The 21,182-nt window shown below is 44.1% G+C and overlaps 1 protein-coding gene across 3 annotated transcripts in view; it reads left to right on the forward strand.

The window, feature by feature from the left end:
- Positions 1–21,182, forward strand: part of FARP1 (FERM, ARH/RhoGEF and pleckstrin domain protein 1) — a 292,555-nt gene that overhangs the window by 193,929 nt on the left and 77,444 nt on the right. For all 3 annotated transcript variants that reach the window (XM_032611162.1, XM_032611161.1, XM_032611163.1), the window contains 2 exons: positions 14,207–14,249; positions 17,087–17,165. In XM_032611162.1, coding sequence (XP_032467053.1) covers positions 14,207–14,249; positions 17,087–17,165 — 122 coding nt within the window. The remainder of the gene's footprint in view (positions 1–14,206; positions 14,250–17,086; positions 17,166–21,182) is intronic.

Genomic DNA, 21,182 nt, shown 5'->3' on the forward strand with positions numbered 1-21,182 from the left:
CTTGGCAGGTGTCTTAGCTTAGGCTGCCATAGCAAAATACCATAGAGTAGGTGGCTTGAACAACAGATGTTTCATTTCTTTCAGTATTGGAGTCCAAGATCAGGGTATCAGCATGACCAAATTCTGGTGAGGATTCTTTTTCTGGCTTGTAGACGGCCACCTTCTCACTGTGTCTCAAAGAGCAGAGAGAGAGATCGATCTCTTTCTCTTCTTATAAGGCTGCGGTCCTGTTAGCTCAGGGCCCCACCCATATGACATCATTAAGCCTTAATTACCTTCTGAAGACCCTGTCTCTAGATACAGTCACATTGGGGGTCAAGGCTTCAACACAGGAATTTGAGGGACACAATTCAGTCCACAGCAGCAAGCATGCTTTCTAGGGGCCTTGAGGTCATAGAACCTACCCCTACCTGGGATGACAGACATCACTAACTGGTGGTTTCCCAGCCCCTCTGGGGTCAGACAGGCCTCCTTCGTCTATGCTTAGTTGCAGGCTTCTGACTTTGCTTCTTCCTGGGGGCCTGTGGCCATCTGAGAACAGGAGGGGCTCTTTGTGGAACATGCCAGGTGTGAAGGGTGAAGAGCACTGCAGACCCAAGGACAGAGGAAAGTTTGGGAAGCCAGCAGAGGTGGGGTGGTGGAGCCGCCCGGTCACCACACAGAGCAGCCCCATGGTTCGGCCTGACAGTGGCTGCGGTGACAGGGCAGGTCTCAGAGAGTCCGGGGAAAGGCAGCTCGCTGGAAAAATACAGCTATGGGTAATATTCTATTTCTTAAGCTGGAAGGAAGCTATATGGGGTTTCGTTTGTTGTCAATTTGTTTTTTAATTAATAGACTTCGGTTTTTAGAGCAGCTTTAGGTTTACAGAAAAAATGAGCAGAAAGTAAAGAGAGAAGAGAGGTCCCCTATGCTGTCTCCCCATGCACAGTGCCCCTATTATTAACGTCATACATTATTGTGATGCTGTGTTACAATCGATGAGCTAGTATTACTACATTATCATTACAGTTCCAAGTTCAAATTAGGGTTCCTTCTTTGTGTTGTACATTCTATAAGTTTTGACAAACGTATAATGACATATATCCACCATTACAATACCAACAAGAGTAGTTTCACTGCCCTGAAAATCCTCACTCCACCTCTCTCCCCTCTGAGCCCCTGAGAACCACTGATCTTTTCCTTCAACATTTTCTTGTTTTCTGTGTTCTTGATGCTTCAGCATTTGAGGCCTTGTTGACTGAGGAGAGACTGCCCTTCCCAGGACTAGCCAGTTCTTAGACATAGCAAATGGTTCCCCTGCCAGCATACCTCCCATATGGAAATGAACCAGTCCAGAGGCCATACTCTGAACCACCTCTTCTGTCTCGCTCTTACGCTGCAGGAGACAAAATTCCTCTGCCTTAATCATCCCAGGGCCGGTGTCAGACACCTAGAGACGGCCCTACACCCAGAGCCCACTAAGATGACTCAAGCTAGCCAATCCTAAGCTGCTTACCCTGACTTACCTTGTCTTTTCCCATGGAAACCACAGTAAAGCCTCCTTCCCATGCGTTGTCCTCACCCTTTCTGCCTCCTGGCGGACCCTGGTGCTTCCCCACATGGCCCTGCATGGTGTGGCATGCCCCCCTCCTCCTGGGAACCATACGTAACAAACCATCTTTTCAATGGCAGCTGTCTCCTAACCTGTTGGCTCCACCGTATGTGACTAATGAAGGCTACATCTTAAAACAATTTGGTTTAAAAAAATACCTGGAAATAGGTTTCTAAAATGGATAGTCTTGAGAAGGTAGAAGTGGAATCATAGTTTTTGGATCTTCCCAAACCCAAGACTCACATAAAAACAGCTACTTAACAACATCAAAAACCCGTGGACAACACTTATGGTAAAACTAGGTGTCAGAGTGTAAGCCCCAGATCCCAAAGTACAAGCAGTCGGAGATAAAATGTCAGCCAGACACAAGGTCTGCTATCAGAGTCTGTACAGGAGGAAACAGAGGGGAGCAGCAGGGCATCTGATGGAATGGAGAAGAGAACCCCCAGAGAGCCACTAGAAATCCCAGGGGGACAGTTTGAGAAGAACAGTGGAAGCTGAGAGGCCTGACGGTGCTGGAACAATCCAGCTCCAGTGAGCAGTAACTGACCTTCCGGGACAGGCCGCCACTTAGGAGAAACTATGGAGAATGGGAGTGAAATTGAGCAAGGGAAGGACAATAGAGAGGAATAACAGAGAAGGGGAGGGAAACAGAGGCAGGAAATCTCGGAAAGCAAGCCACCATGTTTTTTAACACTGCCCAAAATTAATAGCAGAGGAAGCTCTGGGAAGGTAGGAAAGCTACCATGAACCATACTTTCTTCTCAGAAGGTTAGGAAGCAGTTTTCACAGTAATAGAAAGGTATCACAGTCATGATATTAAAAAACAAATACCAGAAAACAAAAAACTTAAGTGTGTTCCTCCCAGCATACCATGTATGGCCTTGCCAAAGGGACCAGTTGGATCCAGCTGCCAAATTGTACTCAGTAAGGAGGATAGAAGAACATGTTGAATGGCACCATGAGTGTGCAGTCTGCAAAATCCAGACTCAGAAATTACTCAGATAAACTATAAGGAAAAGAGAGGGATGGAGGAAGAAACTATAGGTGAAAAGGTACTGAAGGACGTAACATTTTTGAAAATAAGACTAAAAGATGCACCACTTTGTGAAATAAAACATCAAGAAATGTACGTGGTTACTGTAAAAATCTAGGTAGTGGTTACTTTTAGAGGGAGGGGGCTGGTTTTAGGATAAGATGGCTGACAGAGTTCTGTTTCTTGACTTGGTTAATGGATACAAGGGTGTTTACCATTTAATAATTCACTAAGCTGTACGTTTGTTTTCAGTAGTTTTAAGCATCTGTGTGTTCTTTTAAATTAGAGGGTTTTAGACGGGAGAAAAAAAGAAAATTAAAACAGAAGGAGCGGGACTTCCCTGGTGGTGCAATGGTTGAGAATCTGCCTGCCAATGCAGGGGACACGGGTTTGAGCCCTGGTCCGGGAGGATCCCACATGCTGCGGAGCAACTAAGCCCGTGCGCCATAACTACTGAGCCTGCGCTCTAGAGCCCGCAAGCCACAACTACGGAAGCCTGCGTGCCCTAGAGCCCGTGCTCCACAACAAGAGAAGCCACTGCAATGAGAAGCCCGCGCACCGCAACGAAGAGTAGCCTCCACTCCCCGCAACTAGAGAAAGTCCGCGTGCAGCAACAAAGACCCAATGCAGCCAAAAATAAATAAATTAAAAAAAATTTTAAAAGATGATATAAAAAACAAACAAAAAAAAACCAGAAGAAGCAAACTATAGATTAAAGGGGGGATAATCCAATTAAGTCACCAGAATACCCACGTGAAATCCTTTGAACTGAAATTTTCAAAACTAATGCAAATTAAACAAATGATTTAAAATTAGTTAAAACCGAGTAATTGATGTGTTATAAGTACCATGCCTGAGGTCTGCTGCTGAGCCCTTCTTAAAAAATAAAGGTTCCCAAAGGTTAAAATTTCCCTGGAGGCAAAGGCCCCCTGAAGCCCCAGGCATTGCATTATAATATTAAGTTCTAGTTTTATTCCAAAACTTTCCTGTGCATACATCTGGGATATCAGATACTGCCTGAATGAAGTTAATGCCCTAATGCATAAAGATGGCCCTCTTTATACATTGCATTTCATACTTTGGTTTACAGATCTTTAATTCCTTTTTATTTAGAGCTTTCCTTGTAAATGAATAAAAACATACCCTCAATTTTTCAGTTCAAATTTTATTCAAGCATTCCTTCAGCCGTCAATTTTTTGTTGTTGTTTTGTTTTTGTTAACGGGGGGTGGTGGTGGTGGTGTAGGGGATGAGGCTAGGTTAAGAGAGACTTAATGGACATACTCGGATATGAAGCATGGTCCTGGATTGGAGGTTAGTTTTGACAGATCCCAGTAAGGACATTCTTTATTCACATGAAGGAATTTGAATAGAGTGTGATTATTTGGTGAGAAGAAAAGTTTACAGAATAGAAAGATAGAAATCATTGACTAAAAAGCAAAAAGTAGGTTATAAACAATATCTCATTTGGGTTTTTTAAAAAGTGTATGTATGTTTATATCCACGCACATCGCTCTTCAAAAAAAAATGTGGAAGGGATATACGTGAAGGCAGTGGGTCTTAAAGCACACTCCCCAGGTCAGCAAGCAGCATCAGCATCACCTGAGCAGTGCAGAGTCTCAGGTCCTCACCCAGATGAGGAAGTCCGGGAGCAGAGCCCCCCCATAGTATATGTTTTAACAAGCTCTTAGGGTGAATGTGATACAAGCTCAGTTCTGAGAACAACTTCATTAAAGTGTTAACCATGATCTCTTGGTGGTGGACAATTTTTAAAATTTTGCCTTTGTGAATTTTCTAATTTTCTAGCTTGCATATAGATGAATTCTATACCGATAGATTATTTTTAAATTAAAAGGTTTTTAGTAGCATCCCACAAATTTTAGTTTATTGTGTTTTCACTTTCAGTTTAAAATACTTTCTAATTTCCCCTTGGTTTCTCCTTTGACTCATGTGTTATTTAGAAGTATGTTATTTTGTTTCCAAATAAAAGGATTTTTCCAGTTCTTTCTGTTTTTGAGTTTTAATTTAATTCTGTGGTTGCTGGAGAATATAGTTTGTATGACATGAGGACTTTTAACTAATTTACTGATATCTCTTTAATGGCCCAGAATATGGTTTATTTTGGTATATGTTTTATGTGTACTTGAATGCCCATTCTGTGGGCGGGACGGATCATTCCATCTATGGCAGTTAGATCATGTTGGTTGATAGTGCTGTTCAAATCATCTGTATCCTTAGTGAATTCTGTCTATATGTTCTGTTAGTTATTGAGTGAGAGGTGTTAAAATCTCCAACCATAATTGTGGATTTGTCTATTTCTCCTTGCAGTTTGATCAGTTTTTGCTCCATGTACTTTGAAGTTCTGTTATTAAGTATATAAATACTTCAGATTTTTATATCCTCTTAATTAATTGACTCCTTTGTCATAAGAAGTTATGAAAATAGGGAAGACTAAACACGGGTGTATAAAGTGTATTTGTGAAATAAATACACGTGATATTCTTCTGATGTCTACTTTGATACTAATTTAACCATTTCAGTTTTTGAAAAAATTATTAATGTTAGCATGATATGCCTTTTTCCATCCCTTTCCTTTTAACCAATTTATGTCTTTATATTTGCAGTCTGATTCTTGTAGTCAGCATAGAGTTGGGTCTTGCCTTTTGATCAAATCTGGCAATCCTTTTTAATTGGGAGTGTTTAGATCGTTTACATTTAATATGATTATTGGTATCATTAAAACTGGTCATCTTACTACTATATATAAAATAGATAACTAATAAGAACCTACTGTATAGCACAGGGAACTTGAGTCAATACTCTGTAATGACCTATATGGGAAAATAATCTAAAAAAAGAGTGTATATATGTATATGTATTACCGATTCACTTTGCTGTACAGCAGAAACTAACACAACATTGTTAATCAACTATACTCCAATAAAAATTAATTTAAAAATTAAAAAGTAAAATAAAAAATCTTTTTATAGGAAAACAAACAAAAAAGTTAAATTGGTCATCTTGCTGTTTGTTTTCTATTTGTCTTATCCGTCTTTGTTCCTTTTTCCTGTCTGTCTTTTGATTAATTGAATATTTTGATGATTTCATGTTACTTTCCTTGTTGGTTTATTAGCTATAGCTCTTTGATTTGTAACTTGAGTGGTTGCTTTGAGGTTTATAATGTCCATCTTCAACTTAACACTGCCTGCCTTCAAGTGATATTATTCCTTTTCACATACAGTATAAACCTTATTACCATTTTTCCACTTTTTAACCTTTTTGCTATTGTTGTTATTGTTTTTTTAACATAAGTTATGAACCCCACATTACATTGTTGTTATTTTTGTTTGCCAGTCAGTTATCTTTTGTTAATTGAAGTACATCTGATTACCAGTCAGTTATCTCCTACAGAGATTTAAATAATAAAAAATTCTTAAAACATATATTAACCATACAGTTGCCATTTTGGTGTTCCTCGTTCCTTTGTGTAGACACAGATTTCCATCTGATATCACTTTCTTCCTGCTCGGAGAGGCCTTCCTTTAACGTAGCTTATTATGTGGTTCTGCTGGTGGTGAATTCTCTGAGCTTTCAGGTTTGGAAATGTTTTTATTTTGCCTTCCTTTTTGAAAGATGTTTTTTGCCTGGTGTAAAATTCTAAGATGTTTTGAGTCTGTTAAAAATCTTGCGCCATTGCATTCTCACATTGTTTCTGGCAAGAAATCTACTGTCATCTTTATCTTTGTTACTTTATATATAATGTCTCTCTCTGCTCTGGCTGAGTTTTAAGATTTTTTTCTATATCATTGTTTTTGATAATTTGATTGTGATACGCTTCCATGCAGTTTTCTTCATGTTTCTTATGCTTGGAGTTTGCTGAGATTCTTGGATCTGTGGGTTTATAGTTTTTGTTAAATTTTGAAAACTTCTAGCCATTATTTCTTCTAATATTTTTCCGTTTCTTTCCCCCTCCCCTGCCACCTCCTCTCCTTCAGGACTCCAATTACATGCATATTAGGCTGCCTAAAGTTACTCTGTAGTTCTCTAATGCTGTTAATTTTTTGGTAATTTTTCTTTCTGTGTTTGATTTTGGATGGTTTCTATTGCTAGTTCTTCAAGTTCAGTAGTATTTCTTCTGCAGTGTTTCATTTGCTGTTAATCTCATCCAGTGTGTGTGTGTGTGTGTGTGTGTGTGTGTGTGCGCGTGCGTGTGTATGTTTGTATCACACTCTGTAGTTTTCATCTCCAGAAATTTAGTTTAGGTCTCCTTAAAATCTTCCATATCTCAACCTTTTGAATATAGAGAATACAGTTATAATAACTGTCTTTATATCCTTTGTACTAATTCTAACATCTGTGTCAATTCTAGGTCCCATTTGATTGTTTTTTTTCTGGGGGGGGCGTTGCTTTTTTGTTTTGTTTTGGGTTTTTTTTGTCTAATTATGGGTCCTGTTTTCCTGCTTTGTATGCCTGGTGATTTTTTCTTTTAATTGGATGTAAGATATTGTGAATTTTACCTTGTTGAGTGCTGGGTAGTTTTGTATTCCTGTAAATGTTATTGAGTTTGTGGGGGGGGGGATGCATGTAAGTTATTTGGAAACAATTCAGTCCTTTCAGATCTGGCTTTTAAGACTTGTTAGGGTAGGGCTGTGCAGTCTGGGGTGAATTATTCCCTACTCCTAAGGGATGACCCTTCAGTACTCTACCCAGTGCGCATGAGTCATGAGGTCTTCCCATCTGGCTGGTGAGAATAGGTAGTATTCCTGGCCCTGTGTGAGCACCAGGCCTATAACCTCTAATCCTCTGTGTTTTGTTTGTTTGTTTGTTTGTTAATTTTTTGTCCCATCTTGGCTACTTTCCTCACAAGCACACGTTGATCAGTACTCTGTTGCCTACTCAAGGGTAACCCTCTGTACTCTCCTAAATGCCTTCTACTTTCCTGTGAACTCTCTCTACCTTGCTCCCCTGCACTCTCAGCCCCGTCTGTTCAACTCATGGATTTTGCCAGGTTCTGCCTATGTTCTTTCTCTCTGCACCATAGCCTGAAAACTTGCTCAGGGCAGAGGCTGGTATAGTCATAGAGGTCATGATTTTAGTTTCCCATCTCTCAGGGATCACTGTTTCTCATTGGTGTCACAGATCTTCAGATCTGTCATGTGTCTTTCCTTTTCTTTTCTTTCTTTCTTTCTTTCTTCCTTTCTTCCTTCTTTTGTTGTTGTTTCATGTAGGAAGATAAGTCTAGTCCCTGTTACTCTATTTTGACCAGAACTAGAAATCTCTAAAAATTAATAGGTTTTAAAAAAAAAGCCACACTTAACATATCTTATAACTATACCCATATATAAAATTAATAAAGTAATTAAGATCAATATGAAAAATTACATTCAAACGAACTATTACTTTGAACAAAAATTCAAAGTAAAGTCATTCCTTGTAGGAGCCAGCCTGCAGAAAAATTCGTTTGTTGCAGTGAGTTCTAGACACTGGATAGTTTTTTGTATCATATTTTACCTGGTTCCTATATATCTTACAGTTGATGATGAAATAGTTCTGCTGTGTGCAGTTTTGACTTCGAAATAAGAAGAAGAAAGATGAACTTTTGTTGAGTCTTTTTAGAGGAGCAGCATATTATGTTGCAGAAAAAGCACAGGTGTGGAGTCAGATGGACTTGAAGTGGAATCCCAGCCGTTTGACCTTGGGCAACTTCAGTAAGCTCTCTGAGCTTGGCTTCCTTCGTGTGTAAAACAACCACGTTGTTGTGAACATTAAATGAGAGTATATGAAGCACCTGTCCAATGCCTGGCACACAGTAGGTAGGTGCTCAGGAAATGGACTCTTCGCTGTCCCCCTGCCCGATGTCACGTAAGTGACTCTCTTTTAATAAGACCCTTTCCAAAATACCTCAGATATTTTAGTTGCCTACAAAATCCAACTGAATTGTCACTCACCAAATAATAGGGGGAAAAGATGTTTAGGAAAAGAACATAAAGGCTTCGGGGACAGCGATCCATCTTGCTTTGCCTTTGATGCCTAGGCATTAAAGACTTTCTTCTCGAAGAGTATTTCAGTGCAGAAAACACACTCCAAGAGGGGAAGGTAACATTTAACAGGGTATCAAAGGAAAATAGGGAGGCTGACTGAAATGTAGGCAAGCAGGGGAAGATGGGGCTGAAAAGCTGTGTTGAAACTAAATTGTGGAAGATAGGTGTCATGAGCTGAATTGTGTCCCCCGAAAATGTGTATGTTGAAGCTGTGACGCCCAGCACCTCAGAATGTGACGGTCCTTGAAGACAGGGCCTTGAGAGAGGTGATGAAGTTAAAATGGGGCTGGGGGAGTGGGCCCTAGTCCAGTCTGAACAGTATCATTTTAAGAGGAGGAAACTGGGAGATACCCAGGGGACATGAGAGCCTGTGTGCACAGAGAGGAGACCTTGTGAGGACACAGCCAGAAGGCGGTCGTCTGCAAGTCAATGAGAGAGGCCTCAGGAGAAACCAAACCTGGGACACCTTCAGCCTCCAGAGCTGGGAGGAAATCGATTTCTGTTGTTTAAGCCACCCAGTCTGTGGTACTTTGTTATGACAGCTTGAGCAAACTCTTACTTCTAGGCCTTCAGATCCCAGCAGGGGAAGTTCCTTGATTCCGTGAGTCCTCCTGACTAGGTGTGGCATTTCTAGAAGCCCGTTCGTTTTAACCAGATCCCTTGATAGTCAGGTAATGTGGATCTGTAGCCGTGCTCTGGAGACCAGCAGCATGATTTGAGTAAGAACAGGAACGTGTGGCTTGGTTGAAGGAGTTGCGGGGGTGAGGTTAGAGATGGATGATTATAGCTGTGACCCTCCAGAGACCCGTTGGCGGGAGAAGAAAGTTTATGGTGCTTTTGTTGCCTTTTTAAGTCATCTGGAGCTTGTTTCTGTTCTGCCTGGGTTGAACGAAGAAGTGATTTGTCTAGGATGACCTAGACGAACTTCCTTTAGTCGAGCAGCAGCCCTATTTTGCTTCCTGCCCCCTCCAGCTCATCCTTTTTTAGTGGTTTAAGTCCTTAGCATGCAAGGCCTTTCCCCTCAGCTCTGCACATACCAATCTGACTGGTAATGGGGAGGGTCCCGTGGGCCCCGCTTTCTCACCCAGGCCAGTTTGGCTGTGACGTAACCGATGCCTTGGAGCGTTGTCGCCGTAGAACTGTACTAGACAGGCTGATCAGGCCGGTGTGACGTTCCCAGGCCTTCATGGTTTAAAAGCCACATGCGCGGTTGGCTCAAGCTGCTGCCTGTATTTGATGAATTCCACAGAAATGCCAAAAGCAGGAGAGAGGTGTCTTAAACCAATTCATAAAATTGGCTGCTACGTTGCCAGCAAGCATCTGTTTGGTCCTGGGTGCCTTGCAGATGCTCAGGTAGATTCCGTGGCAGAATTGGCAATGGTGGAAGACCTCAGAGGTGCTTCCCCTGAGGCAGGCTTGGAGGCCGACAGAGCACGGGCTGGCAGGCTCACGAGTGGACGCTCAGTAGCTACAGGAAATCCCTCTAGAGTTCTTCGGTTAATTCTCTCGCACACAAACACAACTGTGTCGACCCTTCTCCACTCGCCCACATCCTCCAACCCTCAGGTTTTACAGGGGTAGACGGATGGTGTCAAAGAGGAACTGTCTTATCTTCCCGGTGCAGAAGTGTAAACTGACGTACATCTACCGTTAGCCTTTCTGCTCCCTCCCTGCCGCCGCTGGAAAAGCTCTTCTTTCTGTCTCCAGTGCCCTATGTTTTAGAGCTATCTTTCCGCACCATCCCAGGTGTCTTAGGATATTGGTTATCTTCTTACTCATACTCTCAACACCTCCCTCCGCCCTTTTTTTTTTGGCCACAGCACGTGGCATGCGGGATCCTAGTTCCCTGACCAGGGATTGAACCCCTGCTCTCTGCAGTGAAGTACAAATTCTTAACCACTGGACCGCCAGGGAAGTCCCAACCCCTCCCCTTTTTAAGCACCCCCAGGTCCTTCCTGTGGAAGACAAGCAAATCAATAGTACTTTTATTATTTTATTTATTTATTTTTTTGCGGTACGCGGGCCTCTCACCATTGTGGCCTCTCCCGTTGCGGACCACAGGCTCCAGACGCGCAGGCCCAGCGGCCATGGCTCACGGGCCCAGCCACTCCGCGGCACGTGGGATCCTCCCGGACCGGGGCACGGACACGCGTCCCCTGCACCGGCAGGTGGACTCTCAACCACTGCGCCACCAGGGAAGCCCCAACAGTACCTTTATTTGATTCTTCCCCCTCCTCCACACACCCATTCTCTGGGCTCTTCCTTCACAGCCAAGCTTCTTGGAAAAGCTGTTCATCCTTCCTGTCTCCTCACCGTCCACTAGACTTTCAGGCCCCTCCCCAGGTCCACTGACCAGCAGATACTCTAGCTCTCATCTTGTTTGATCTTTCAACAGCTCTTGATGTTCTTCCTTCTGGAAACACTGTCTTCCTGTGACTACCGTGACATGACTCTCTCCTTACGTTCCTTCTGTCCTTGTCTGCTCCCGTCGGCCGTTCTAAGGTAGACGCGTCATCAGTGCTGACGCATTTCATCCTCTGGACTCCACGAGGCCGTCTTGTGCTCATGGAGGCACAGTGCTCCATGGAGCCTCTAAATGTGACATCTCCCGCCCAGGCTCCTCTGAGCTTTGGATGAGCGTGTCCCACCATTTTCATACTGTTTCTTCCGCATGAAATCCAAGGGCACCTCTTAAAATGAGAGTGTCTAGAAGCCCTCCGTCCTGGCCCTCTTCCAGTACTCCCTGTCTCTCATCGGCAGCAGCATCCATCCAGATGCCTACGGCAGAAATCTCAGTGTCATCATTCTGGTTATTGTCTCCTTCTCGGCCACCACATCTAGCCCATCGGTAAATCCCACTGGATTTTACCTGTTACATTTTTCTTTTCTTTCTTTCTTTTTTAAAAAAAAATTATTTTATTTATTTATTTATTTTTGTCTGCGTTTGGTCTTCGTTGTTGCACGCGGGCTCTCTCTAGTTGTGTCAAGCGGGGGCTACTCTTCATTGCGGTGCGCGGGCTTCTCACTGCGGTGGCTTCTCTTGTTGCAGAGGACGGGCTCTAGGCGTGTGGGCTCTAGAGCAGAGGCTCAGTAGTTGTGGCACACGGGCTTTGTTGCTCCGCAGCATGTGGGATCTTCCCGGACCGGGGCTCGAACCCGTGTCCCCTGCATTGGCAGGCGGATTCTTAACCACTGTACCACCAGGGAAGTCCATGTTACATTTTTCTTGATTCCACCTAATTTTCCCCAACTCTGCTTCTGCCTCCTGGTCCAAAACACCATCTTCTCTTGCCTGGACAGCTGCAGCAGATAACCTGCGTCTATTCTGACTCCCTCTTTCTGTTCTCACACTGCCAGCTGTAATCCTTTCAAAGTGCAAATCTGATCGTATCAGCCCCATATTTAAAATTCTTCCCAGTGTTCTCAGGATAACGATGAAGTGTCTTAACGTGGCCTCTTTAGGGTCTGGCCCCTTCCTGACCCACCAACCTTGTTCTGCTGTCACGTTGGTCTCCCCTAATGTTAAGTGACCTGGACAGGTGTTTTTACTACATGTCTTCAAAGCTTCTTCTCACCTCTCTTCAGATTTCAGCACAATGTCACCTTCAGGGAAGGCTTCCTGCTGCATCTACCCCACCTGTAACTGGGTCACATCTCTCTATCCTGACACTCAGAGTCTTCTGGGACTCCCCCTTGTTTCCTTTGTCTCAGGTACTTCTTTACCTTTCTTGGGAAGGTTTTGTTTCCTGTCTTTCTCACTAGACCATATGCTCCATGAAGCAGGCGCCATGATTGGTCTCCCATCATTGTATTCCCAGAACCCAGCAGAGCGACACAGTGATGTTGTTGAATGAATAAATGGGTTTGAAGAGCAGGGTTTGAGTCCCAGCCCTGGGCAGCTATGGTCTGAATCCCACTTTTCTCATCTGTCAAATGGAGAGATTTTTTCCCACCGTTTAGGATTCTTGGGAGAAAAATAATTCATCTCACAAACGACGGTTGTTGTTTTGAATGATTATTCTCTCTCATTTTAAGGTTGAGTCTTATGAATTGACAGTGGAGTTGATCCTAAGTCAACTAATGCCTTTATTGTTTTTCTCATATAACAGAGTGGCAGGGGACAGGGAGTATAGAAATGAGAATTTCATTAGAAAATCATATTTATTTGAAACGGTGGTGGGGAAGATGAACCTGAATAAATAGACACAAATTTTTTTACTTTTCCTTTTTTCATCATGAGAATTCTGAGTGATCGTTGAAGGTAATTTGGATGATATAGAAAGGCAGAAGAAGAGAAGAAATCACCCATCTTCCCACCTCCCAAACACATTTTCCCACACTCTCAAATGATTCATCAGAAGTCAAATTATGGGATGAAAGAGTATGTATATGGATACTTTTTAGGCTTTAGATAATTATTCCCTAATTGGTCTCCAGAAACGTTGTGCCAATTCATACATGCACCAGTAGCGTAGGGCAGTGTCCACTTCCTGGCACCCTTGCCACGTCTGGGTTTATGAAATACAGACATGCACTGCATATCTAGGTGCGTATTTAATGGGTAGAAATGGTATTTGATTAAATTTGCATTTGTAGTGCAAGTTACTCCTGAACGTGGACATTCTCTTGTTAGCCATTGGCATTTTTTTCTTCACCAATTACCTGTTATTCTTTGCATAATTTTCTTTAGGAGTGTTTCTCTTTTTCATATTTACTTACAAAACCCTCTTTACATTAAGCCCATTAACTTTTTAAAAATCATATATGCAAACGTGAGCTTCAGTAGACCCCTTTCACATGATCACAAGTTCAAGGGTTAACTTATACTTTATTAATGACAACTGGTTTCTCTCTTCTTTTAAAATTTTGCCGCTTGAATTGCATGCTAAGGAGAATGTGTGTGAAAAGAGTCTGGACTTTGAAGTGGGACAAACCTGATTTCAGTCCTAGTTCTGCCACATTCTAGCTGAGGGCCTGGGACAAATTATTGAGCCTCTCCAAGTCTCAGATTTCTCTCCTGACTAACAGGAATCCTCTCGCCTTGCTCTGAGAGGTAAATAGCTTATGGATGGAGCCTTGTGCAAAAGTATGTTCTATAAATATTCACTCCCTTTCCGTACCCTTCAAAGATGTGCTGTTCTGTACGTACATCTGTGTACATGGATTTTGTTTCACTAAGGAGCACACATATTTTACTCCGTTTATAGCCAGATGTGCAATCACGCGTTAATATTTACTGAATAGCTAACTGTGATCAAAGTACCAGTGAGAATAGAAAAATTCTTAGTGAACCGGGCACTATTTGCATCTGGGAGAGATTTTTAATTTTCAAGCTCAGGGGTAATATTAGCACGTTCGGATCCGTTCTATAAACATGGGAGACAATGTAAGTTACGGCATTCTGGAGGGAAAAAAAAGGCACAGACCGCTTCAAATCCTCAAAAATATTTTGATTTTAAACAGCTCCTAGTGGAGTCTCAAAATACTTGCACTCTCTCATTGAGAATTGATGTCTCAGTCTGTTCTCTTTTCCTTTGTAGGTGTGGCTGGATCTCTTAAAACCTATTGTCAAGCAGATTAGAAGTAAGTATAAACCCCCACCCCCACCCCCACCCCCACCACACCACACCACCCCCGCCTGTTTAACAGTGATGTCAAATATAAAGCCGGACGTCTTCCTTGTCTAGGCATCTCCTGCCCTGTGGTGTCAAGCACTGGGGCCATACTTTCTTTTTTTACCCCGTGATTGCGTTTCAGCATCCACTAATCCACGTACTATTAAATGTATCTCCTGCAATTTTAACATGTAACAATTTGGTAATCAAAACTTGGAAAACAAACGTCATTTTAATTAAGACTAAAGCAGGCTCTTGAGGCCCAGAGCAGCTGAGCTCGTCCGGTCTGTGCTCCTGTTTCTTACTGTCACTTTGGAAGGGGGGAGGTGGAACCATTTATTCATAAAACTGCTATTAGGTTTTCCGTGCTGCCTTTTCAAAGCCTGTGAGATCAGAATTCAAGAGGTGTTTGGAAAAATAAGGCGTGCAAAAGTGTGTGAGAGTGTGTGTGTGTGTGTGTGTGTGTGTGTGTGTGATTGGCAAGCAGGACAGAAGGGAGTCTGCCTTGCATTTAGACCATGTTGTCGAAGGAAAGATAAAGGAGGGTCTAGGAGAGAAGTAAGGAAAGGGAACACTTGCTTTTTCCCTCCCTTCTCATTGTGCGTCAGCACCAGACCATCCTCCCCTCTCTCCACTGTGAGGTCAAGTTAAGAAACAAGCTCTCTTCTCCAGTTCATCCCAAATTGTCCCTCACTGCAGCCAGAGACCAGGCAAGAGACTGAGGATGGTAACAAAACTGCATTCCTTTAGTTGAACAATCACACAATACCTCTTGGGGTCGGTTTTATGTCTGATTAAGAAACCCCACCAGTGCAGTGGTTAAGAATCCGCCTGCCAGTGTAAGGGACACGGGTTCGAGCCCTGGTCCGGGAAGATCCCACATGCCGCGGAGCAGCTAGGCCCGTGCGCCGCAACTACTGAGCCTGTGCTCTAGAGCCTGCGAGCCACAACTACTGAGCCTGAGTGCCACAACTACTGAAGCCCGTGCAACTAGAGCCGTGCTCCGCAACACGAGAAGCCACCGCAGTGAGAAGCCCGCGCACCACCACGAAGACCCAACACAGCCAAAAATAAATAAACTAAGTTTATTTAAAGAAAAGAAACCCCACCAGGCTACTTACAGCAATTTATGTGGCTGTAATAAACAGGCACACTGTGTTGAGTGGGCCTTATGCAGTTGAAATTGATATTGATCTTCTATCATTTAAATTAAGCAATCGTTAATGCAGAAAACAAAACAGCCGTTGTTCAGCGTTTACTGGGTGGCTGGCCTAGGACTAAGTGTGGAGGACACATTGCTGTGAGAAGCCGCCAGGCCTGAAGGCCGGAGGAAGCACAGCATCTAAAATGATGACATTTGTTCCCTCAGTAACCCGCAATGGGAGCTGCTGATGGTGGAAAAGTGTCAGACCCAGGACAGCGGCTGTGGTTTGGTTTAGCACCGGAGCAGAGGCTCTCCTTTTCATCTCTGTGGGCTAGGACTTGCCCCGTGTGACAAAGCTGTCATTTTGCATTTAGTGCTGGCATCTTCCTAGCTTCGGGTTTTCTAAGGATCCAAGTAGCCTCATTTAATTCCCCATCTGTGAAAATTGCTGGGAAGAATGAGTTAGACCTTCCCATGTTCCCCATTTTGTTCTTGCTATTTTGCGATCCAGAATTGACACGCGAGGATTTCTGTTAATTTTTAGAATGGTCAGCGGAAAGAAGCCCAGCTTCTCTTGGTTTCCGTATCCCTGTGCCTTGTTTTTTTTCCTCCTAATTTTGTACGTATCGCCAACATCTTCATCTTCTGATACATCATTTGGGGTTTTTTCCTCTAAATTTGAGTGTGTTATAAAAATTAAAGTACAACATCTTTTGTGATGGTGAAAGGTAGAGCAAAAAAGACATTTTTTACTTTTATACAACTGCTGTTAAAATTTGGATTTCATCATAATACCTTGTATTTCATAGAACATAAACTTTTGCTGTTATTCCAAATGGCAGAACCTGTAAGATTGCTTTTGTATCGTGGCTTATACAGCAAAATAATCTCTGACTCAGGTTACAAATTATCATTTTATAATCTATTTGATGTTCTGTTTGAATTCTGGAAAGTTACCTGTCTCATTCCCAGTCTTGCCCTGCCCACCCCCTCCCAGATCTGCTTCCTAATTTCGTTGGAACTTATCGATAAGATGGTGTATGAGACACTTAGTAAAGGCTTTGACTGACTGTGGTGAACACAGTAGCCGCTGTACCTTGGAGAGAGTTAGAAATAATAAATTATGTAACTGATTTACCTTTTCGTTATCTCTTCCTTAAGCTGTCTAAAGCCTGTATTTGGGCTAAAACAGACAGATAAATAAATTTTTGAAGACACATGCGTGCTTTTAAAATCTGGGTACAATTTACGTCTCCAGGGGAAAAGTTTGATGCCTCAATGTAATGCGCCTTGTCACGGTATGTTTTAAAAACCGGGTATCTGGAACTTCCCTGGGGGTCCAGTAGTTGAGACTCCGTGCTTCCAACGCAGTGGGCGTGGGTTCCATCCCTGGTTGGAGAACTAAGATCTTACATGCCGTGCGGTATGGCCAAAAAATATAATTTTAAAAAACCCAAACAGGTGTCTGTCTCCCCACAATAAGGAAATGCGAATTAGTAACCAGCGTAACCAGCTATTAAGTGACTTGGATGTTGGCAGAAGTGCTCTGGGCAGCTCGGAGTAAGACTTATTATTTGGTATCTAATATACCCTCGTACATCTTTAATGGCATTTGAAAGACAAATCAATAAATGCTTTACTGCTTTTTCCCCCCTTTCTAGGGCCAAAGCATGTCGTTGTTAAGTTTGTGGTGAAATTCTTTCCACCTGACCACACACAACTCCAAGAAGAACTCACAAGGTTAGTGGTTTGGAAACTGGGTATTTATTGCTGTGGAGCAGAGAGAGTGAATGTTCTAAGTCAACTGATGAAACATTTTCCCAATGTTTCCTTGACCAGCATCTGCTCTGTGCTTGACAGTTTAACCTTCCTCCCTCCCAGCTGTGTTTACAAACATGGGAAGAAAGAAAGTACCACAGTTTCCCTGAAAGCTGGTTTCTCGAAGGCTGTGCTATGAAGTATCTGGGCTTATAATCTGTTACTGTCGTATTTCCCCCTCTTATACCTGTCACATCACAAGACAGTTTTGGGAGATGAATCTCTTCTGTGAAACCAAGATGTGAACTCAGCTTCTCTCTGTTGCTGCAGTGGGTGAATTGACATAAACTGTACGTCAGTTTCTTTGAAGGTGTGGCCAAGTGGGAGGAGTGTGGCCAAGCCCTGCCCCTGATAGCTGTGTGACCAGCCGGTTACCAAACGCCCCTGCACCTCTGTTAACACCCGTGTCAACGCGACCGCAGTGCTTGCTTGGCCAACGTGGTTTTGAGGATGAGTACTCGTATGCGTAGAGTGCCCGGAACCCAGCAGGGATGCTATGAGTGACAGCCTCCATCATCCTCATCACCACCACCCGCATCTTCATCCCTGCTACTACCCATTTTATAATTGACAGCAAGACACGTGGTATTCCAAAAGAGCAGAGCCTGGTGGGAACGTGCGAAGATAAAACGCCTCCCTTTCAGGACTACACTGCACTAGTCTGACCAGCCAGATTCCTGCCGCACATGCCTTTCCAGCTTCAGCTGTTCGAGATGAGGGCTGTCACATCTTTCTTGTCCCTCTGGGTTGAGAGCCCAGTATTTTGGGTGGTTGAGTTTGTTAAATGGTTCGTCACGTATCAAAGAGATGAAAACATTCGGTCAACAGTATTGATGGAGTATACGTGGTGTGCAAGCCTTGTTCCAGGAACGGGGAGCATACTGGTGAAGAGACCGGCCTGACTTTCACGGGAACAGACACAATGATTAAATAAACAAGCAAAATATCAGATAATGGAAAGAGCCTTTAGGCAATGGGAGTAGATGATGTGATAGAAGGTGACTGGTGATGACTTTACCGTGCTTGGTCTGGGGTGCTTGGGCTGAGAAAGTGACAAGGATCTGTCAGTCATTTTCAGAGGAAGAGCTCTCCAGGTAGAAGGAACGGTTAGGCAGTGCCCAAGGCAGAAACAAGCCCCAGACGTTCAGTTACCTAAAAGAGGGTTCTCATGGCAGGAACACTGAGGGTGAAGTGCACTGAGGTGGGGCAGAGGCCCAATATACGTAGTGTTGAGAGACTGGTTGCCAGAGATACCGAGGGGAGGATGACAGGAAGAGATGGCAGTCACCCAGGCCAAGATGATGGCGGCAACGGAGGTGGTAGGAGTGGAAATGGAGAAAACACGTGCATTTGGAGCACGTGCTGGAGGCGGGGTCGATTTGAATTTGTGACAGGCTGTGGGTGGAGGCCGAGGGAAGGACAAGGGATGCTTAAGATTTTGACTTAAGCAGCAACTAGATGGATGGGTGACGACTAGAATGCGAAGGGGTGGAGGGAAGTAGAGGACTGGGGAGGGTGGAGAGTCAAGGGTTTGGTTCTGCCAGATCATGTTTGAGGTCCCTGCTGGACATCCCGGGGCTGCGTCAGGAGGGGCACCAGGTACACGAATGTGCGATTCCAGAAAGAGAGGGAGGCGAAGACTCTTCCCATGGCTTCGCGTGTTCTGAATGAGTCACCGCTGATAGCTTACCTCCACTTTCATCCCTCCAATGAATGAAGCAGCTAAGTGGCCAGGAGCTGCAGAGGGCCGTAAGCCTTCTGGGAACCACAAGCCTCCCGTGGAGAAGGGGCAGCTGGGGCTGCCACCTGAGTTCCAAGCTGCCGACACCAGTAGCATCTTCGTGCCGTGTCCTTATTGGGGCTACCGTGTCTCAGCTTCTGGGACTGGTTTCCTGTTGTTGAATGTATGTTGCTCGAAGCTCAGAATATTGAAATGAATCTGAAGGCCAGTCCAGCCGTTGGTCAGTGGCGTGCCTTTTCCTCCCGCATTTCACTGGGCCGTCATCCTGCTTAGGAAGTCGGCGGCATGAATTACCACTGCCCCCCAACCCCAGTCCTTTCTCCCCATTCTACTTTGCGATGAGTTTTGCACCTTTTCAGTTTTTGTGAATCATCATCTCTAGAGATTTGTGATTTTCTACCATTCTGGTCCTCGTTATAAAATTCCAGACAACTTGTGAGCATCAGGCCGTGTGTGTGTGCCTGGTATTTTGCCAGCTGTTCCGACCAATCTGATAAATTCCTCAAGTGACACAAGCTCAGCTGGACGTAGCAGGTTTGGGGGTTTGTTGTCGCTGTTTTCTGGCTCCCAGTGTTAACTGACATTTTAGAAATCTTTTCCGAGGAGAGAATTCCTTTGGCTCTGGGGTGATAAAATTGATAGGAAGTTTAGAAGCTCCCCGTTGCTTTCCGCTTTGTCACAAGGTATGCCGGGAAGGCGACTTCCCAGATCCAAAGTGGTGTTCTCCCGCACTCTCAAATTCCTATTCAAGCAGAAATGTAAGGATGGGACCATTGAGATGCCAGGCAGTTTTCTATGGCAGATGGTGAAGGAGGGAGCGTTTGGGAGAAGCCCTATATGGACACTACTTCATAGGCGGAGGAGGTGCAGACAAGAGTGAGACAGAGAGAAACGGGCCCGCAGTTCAGCAGACTTTAAGTGACTGGAGCTGCAGCTGATTCTTCGGGCCTCCAGGAATAGCTTTCGGCTTCCCATTTATATAGATCGAAGATTAAATTGCCCTTTGCTGTTAAACAAGAAGCTGAATTCCTTTCTATTTATTGAACTACCCTCTCACGGGAGCTCTTGTCCTACTGACATCAGGGCTCAGGCATCTAGAAGGAGAAAAGTACTGACTCCCAGATGCAAGTTTAAAACCGCTTGGGGGAGGGGTCTTTGGAAAAGAAGTTAGCAGGCTTTCTTCTGGCAGAGCTCAGAATCACTTGGCTGTGCTGGTGAGGTCAGACGTACTCCACTACTCTCTGAGCGTCGCATCTGACGTGGGATCCAGTTTCTACTTGGCTGTGTTCTTAAAGGTGCAGGGACCTATCAGAATTTGCTGCTCTGCGGGGCCTGCTGCAGTGTTGCCCTTTGGCTGCCAGAGACCTCGTACTGTACACTGAATAAGGAAAGAGAGACGAAGAGCTCCCGGGTGAAATAAATTGAAACAGGCATGTTTAAACCATGGCATCGAGATGGGTGTGATTTCCTGCCCTGTGGTCCCTGGAAGTGACAGCCCCTCTGATTGGCCCTGCTGCTGTCATCGCCTCCCTCCTCACATCCATCCTTCCTCCAAGGAGAGTTGATTCCGTTTTGAGCCCTTCATGTGAATTTGATTGGAGCTGCTTCCGTTTAGAATGCAAAAGGTGCTGCGGAATTTCTAAAGTTAGCCCTGCAGCCAGCATGCGGGACTTACAGCTGTCTTTACGAGAAGATGAGACGGTACCCAGGAAGGTCTTTCTCAGATTACAAGGGCCTTAGCACAAGTCAGCGTAATCAGGGAGTGACAGAGTCCTCCCGCAGTTGGCAACGGGGCGCTCGTCCTCTGTCTAAAGAGGTGAGCTCTCGGAACCCAGCGCCGTGTCGCCACCCACAGGAGACCGTCCCCAGAGGCCCCGAAGCCTGTCGGACCCTGACCCTGAGCCTGTCCCTGGACACAGCATCCTGTGTTTGAACTGGTAGCTGTTACCATATTGGAAACATCATGCTTTTAAAACATACGTTCTTCCTACTTAGGTAAAAACTAACCACACAGATAAGAATTAAAGCCTGTCATTCTAAGTGTTGGCTTCAAGAAACAATGACCACTGCCTAATCCAGAGATATGGTTTGTACCACATCTTCCCATATAAACCTATGTGCTGATGTTGTGATTACTTTATATGCTCTGCCATTCTCTACTGTGACTTTCCAAGGAGAGAGACAGAGACAGAGAGAGA

This window comes from Phocoena sinus, chromosome 18 (genome assembly GCF_008692025.1).
Source record: "Phocoena sinus isolate mPhoSin1 chromosome 18, mPhoSin1.pri, whole genome shotgun sequence".
Classification (NCBI taxonomy): Eukaryota; Metazoa; Chordata; class Mammalia; order Artiodactyla; family Phocoenidae; genus Phocoena; species Phocoena sinus.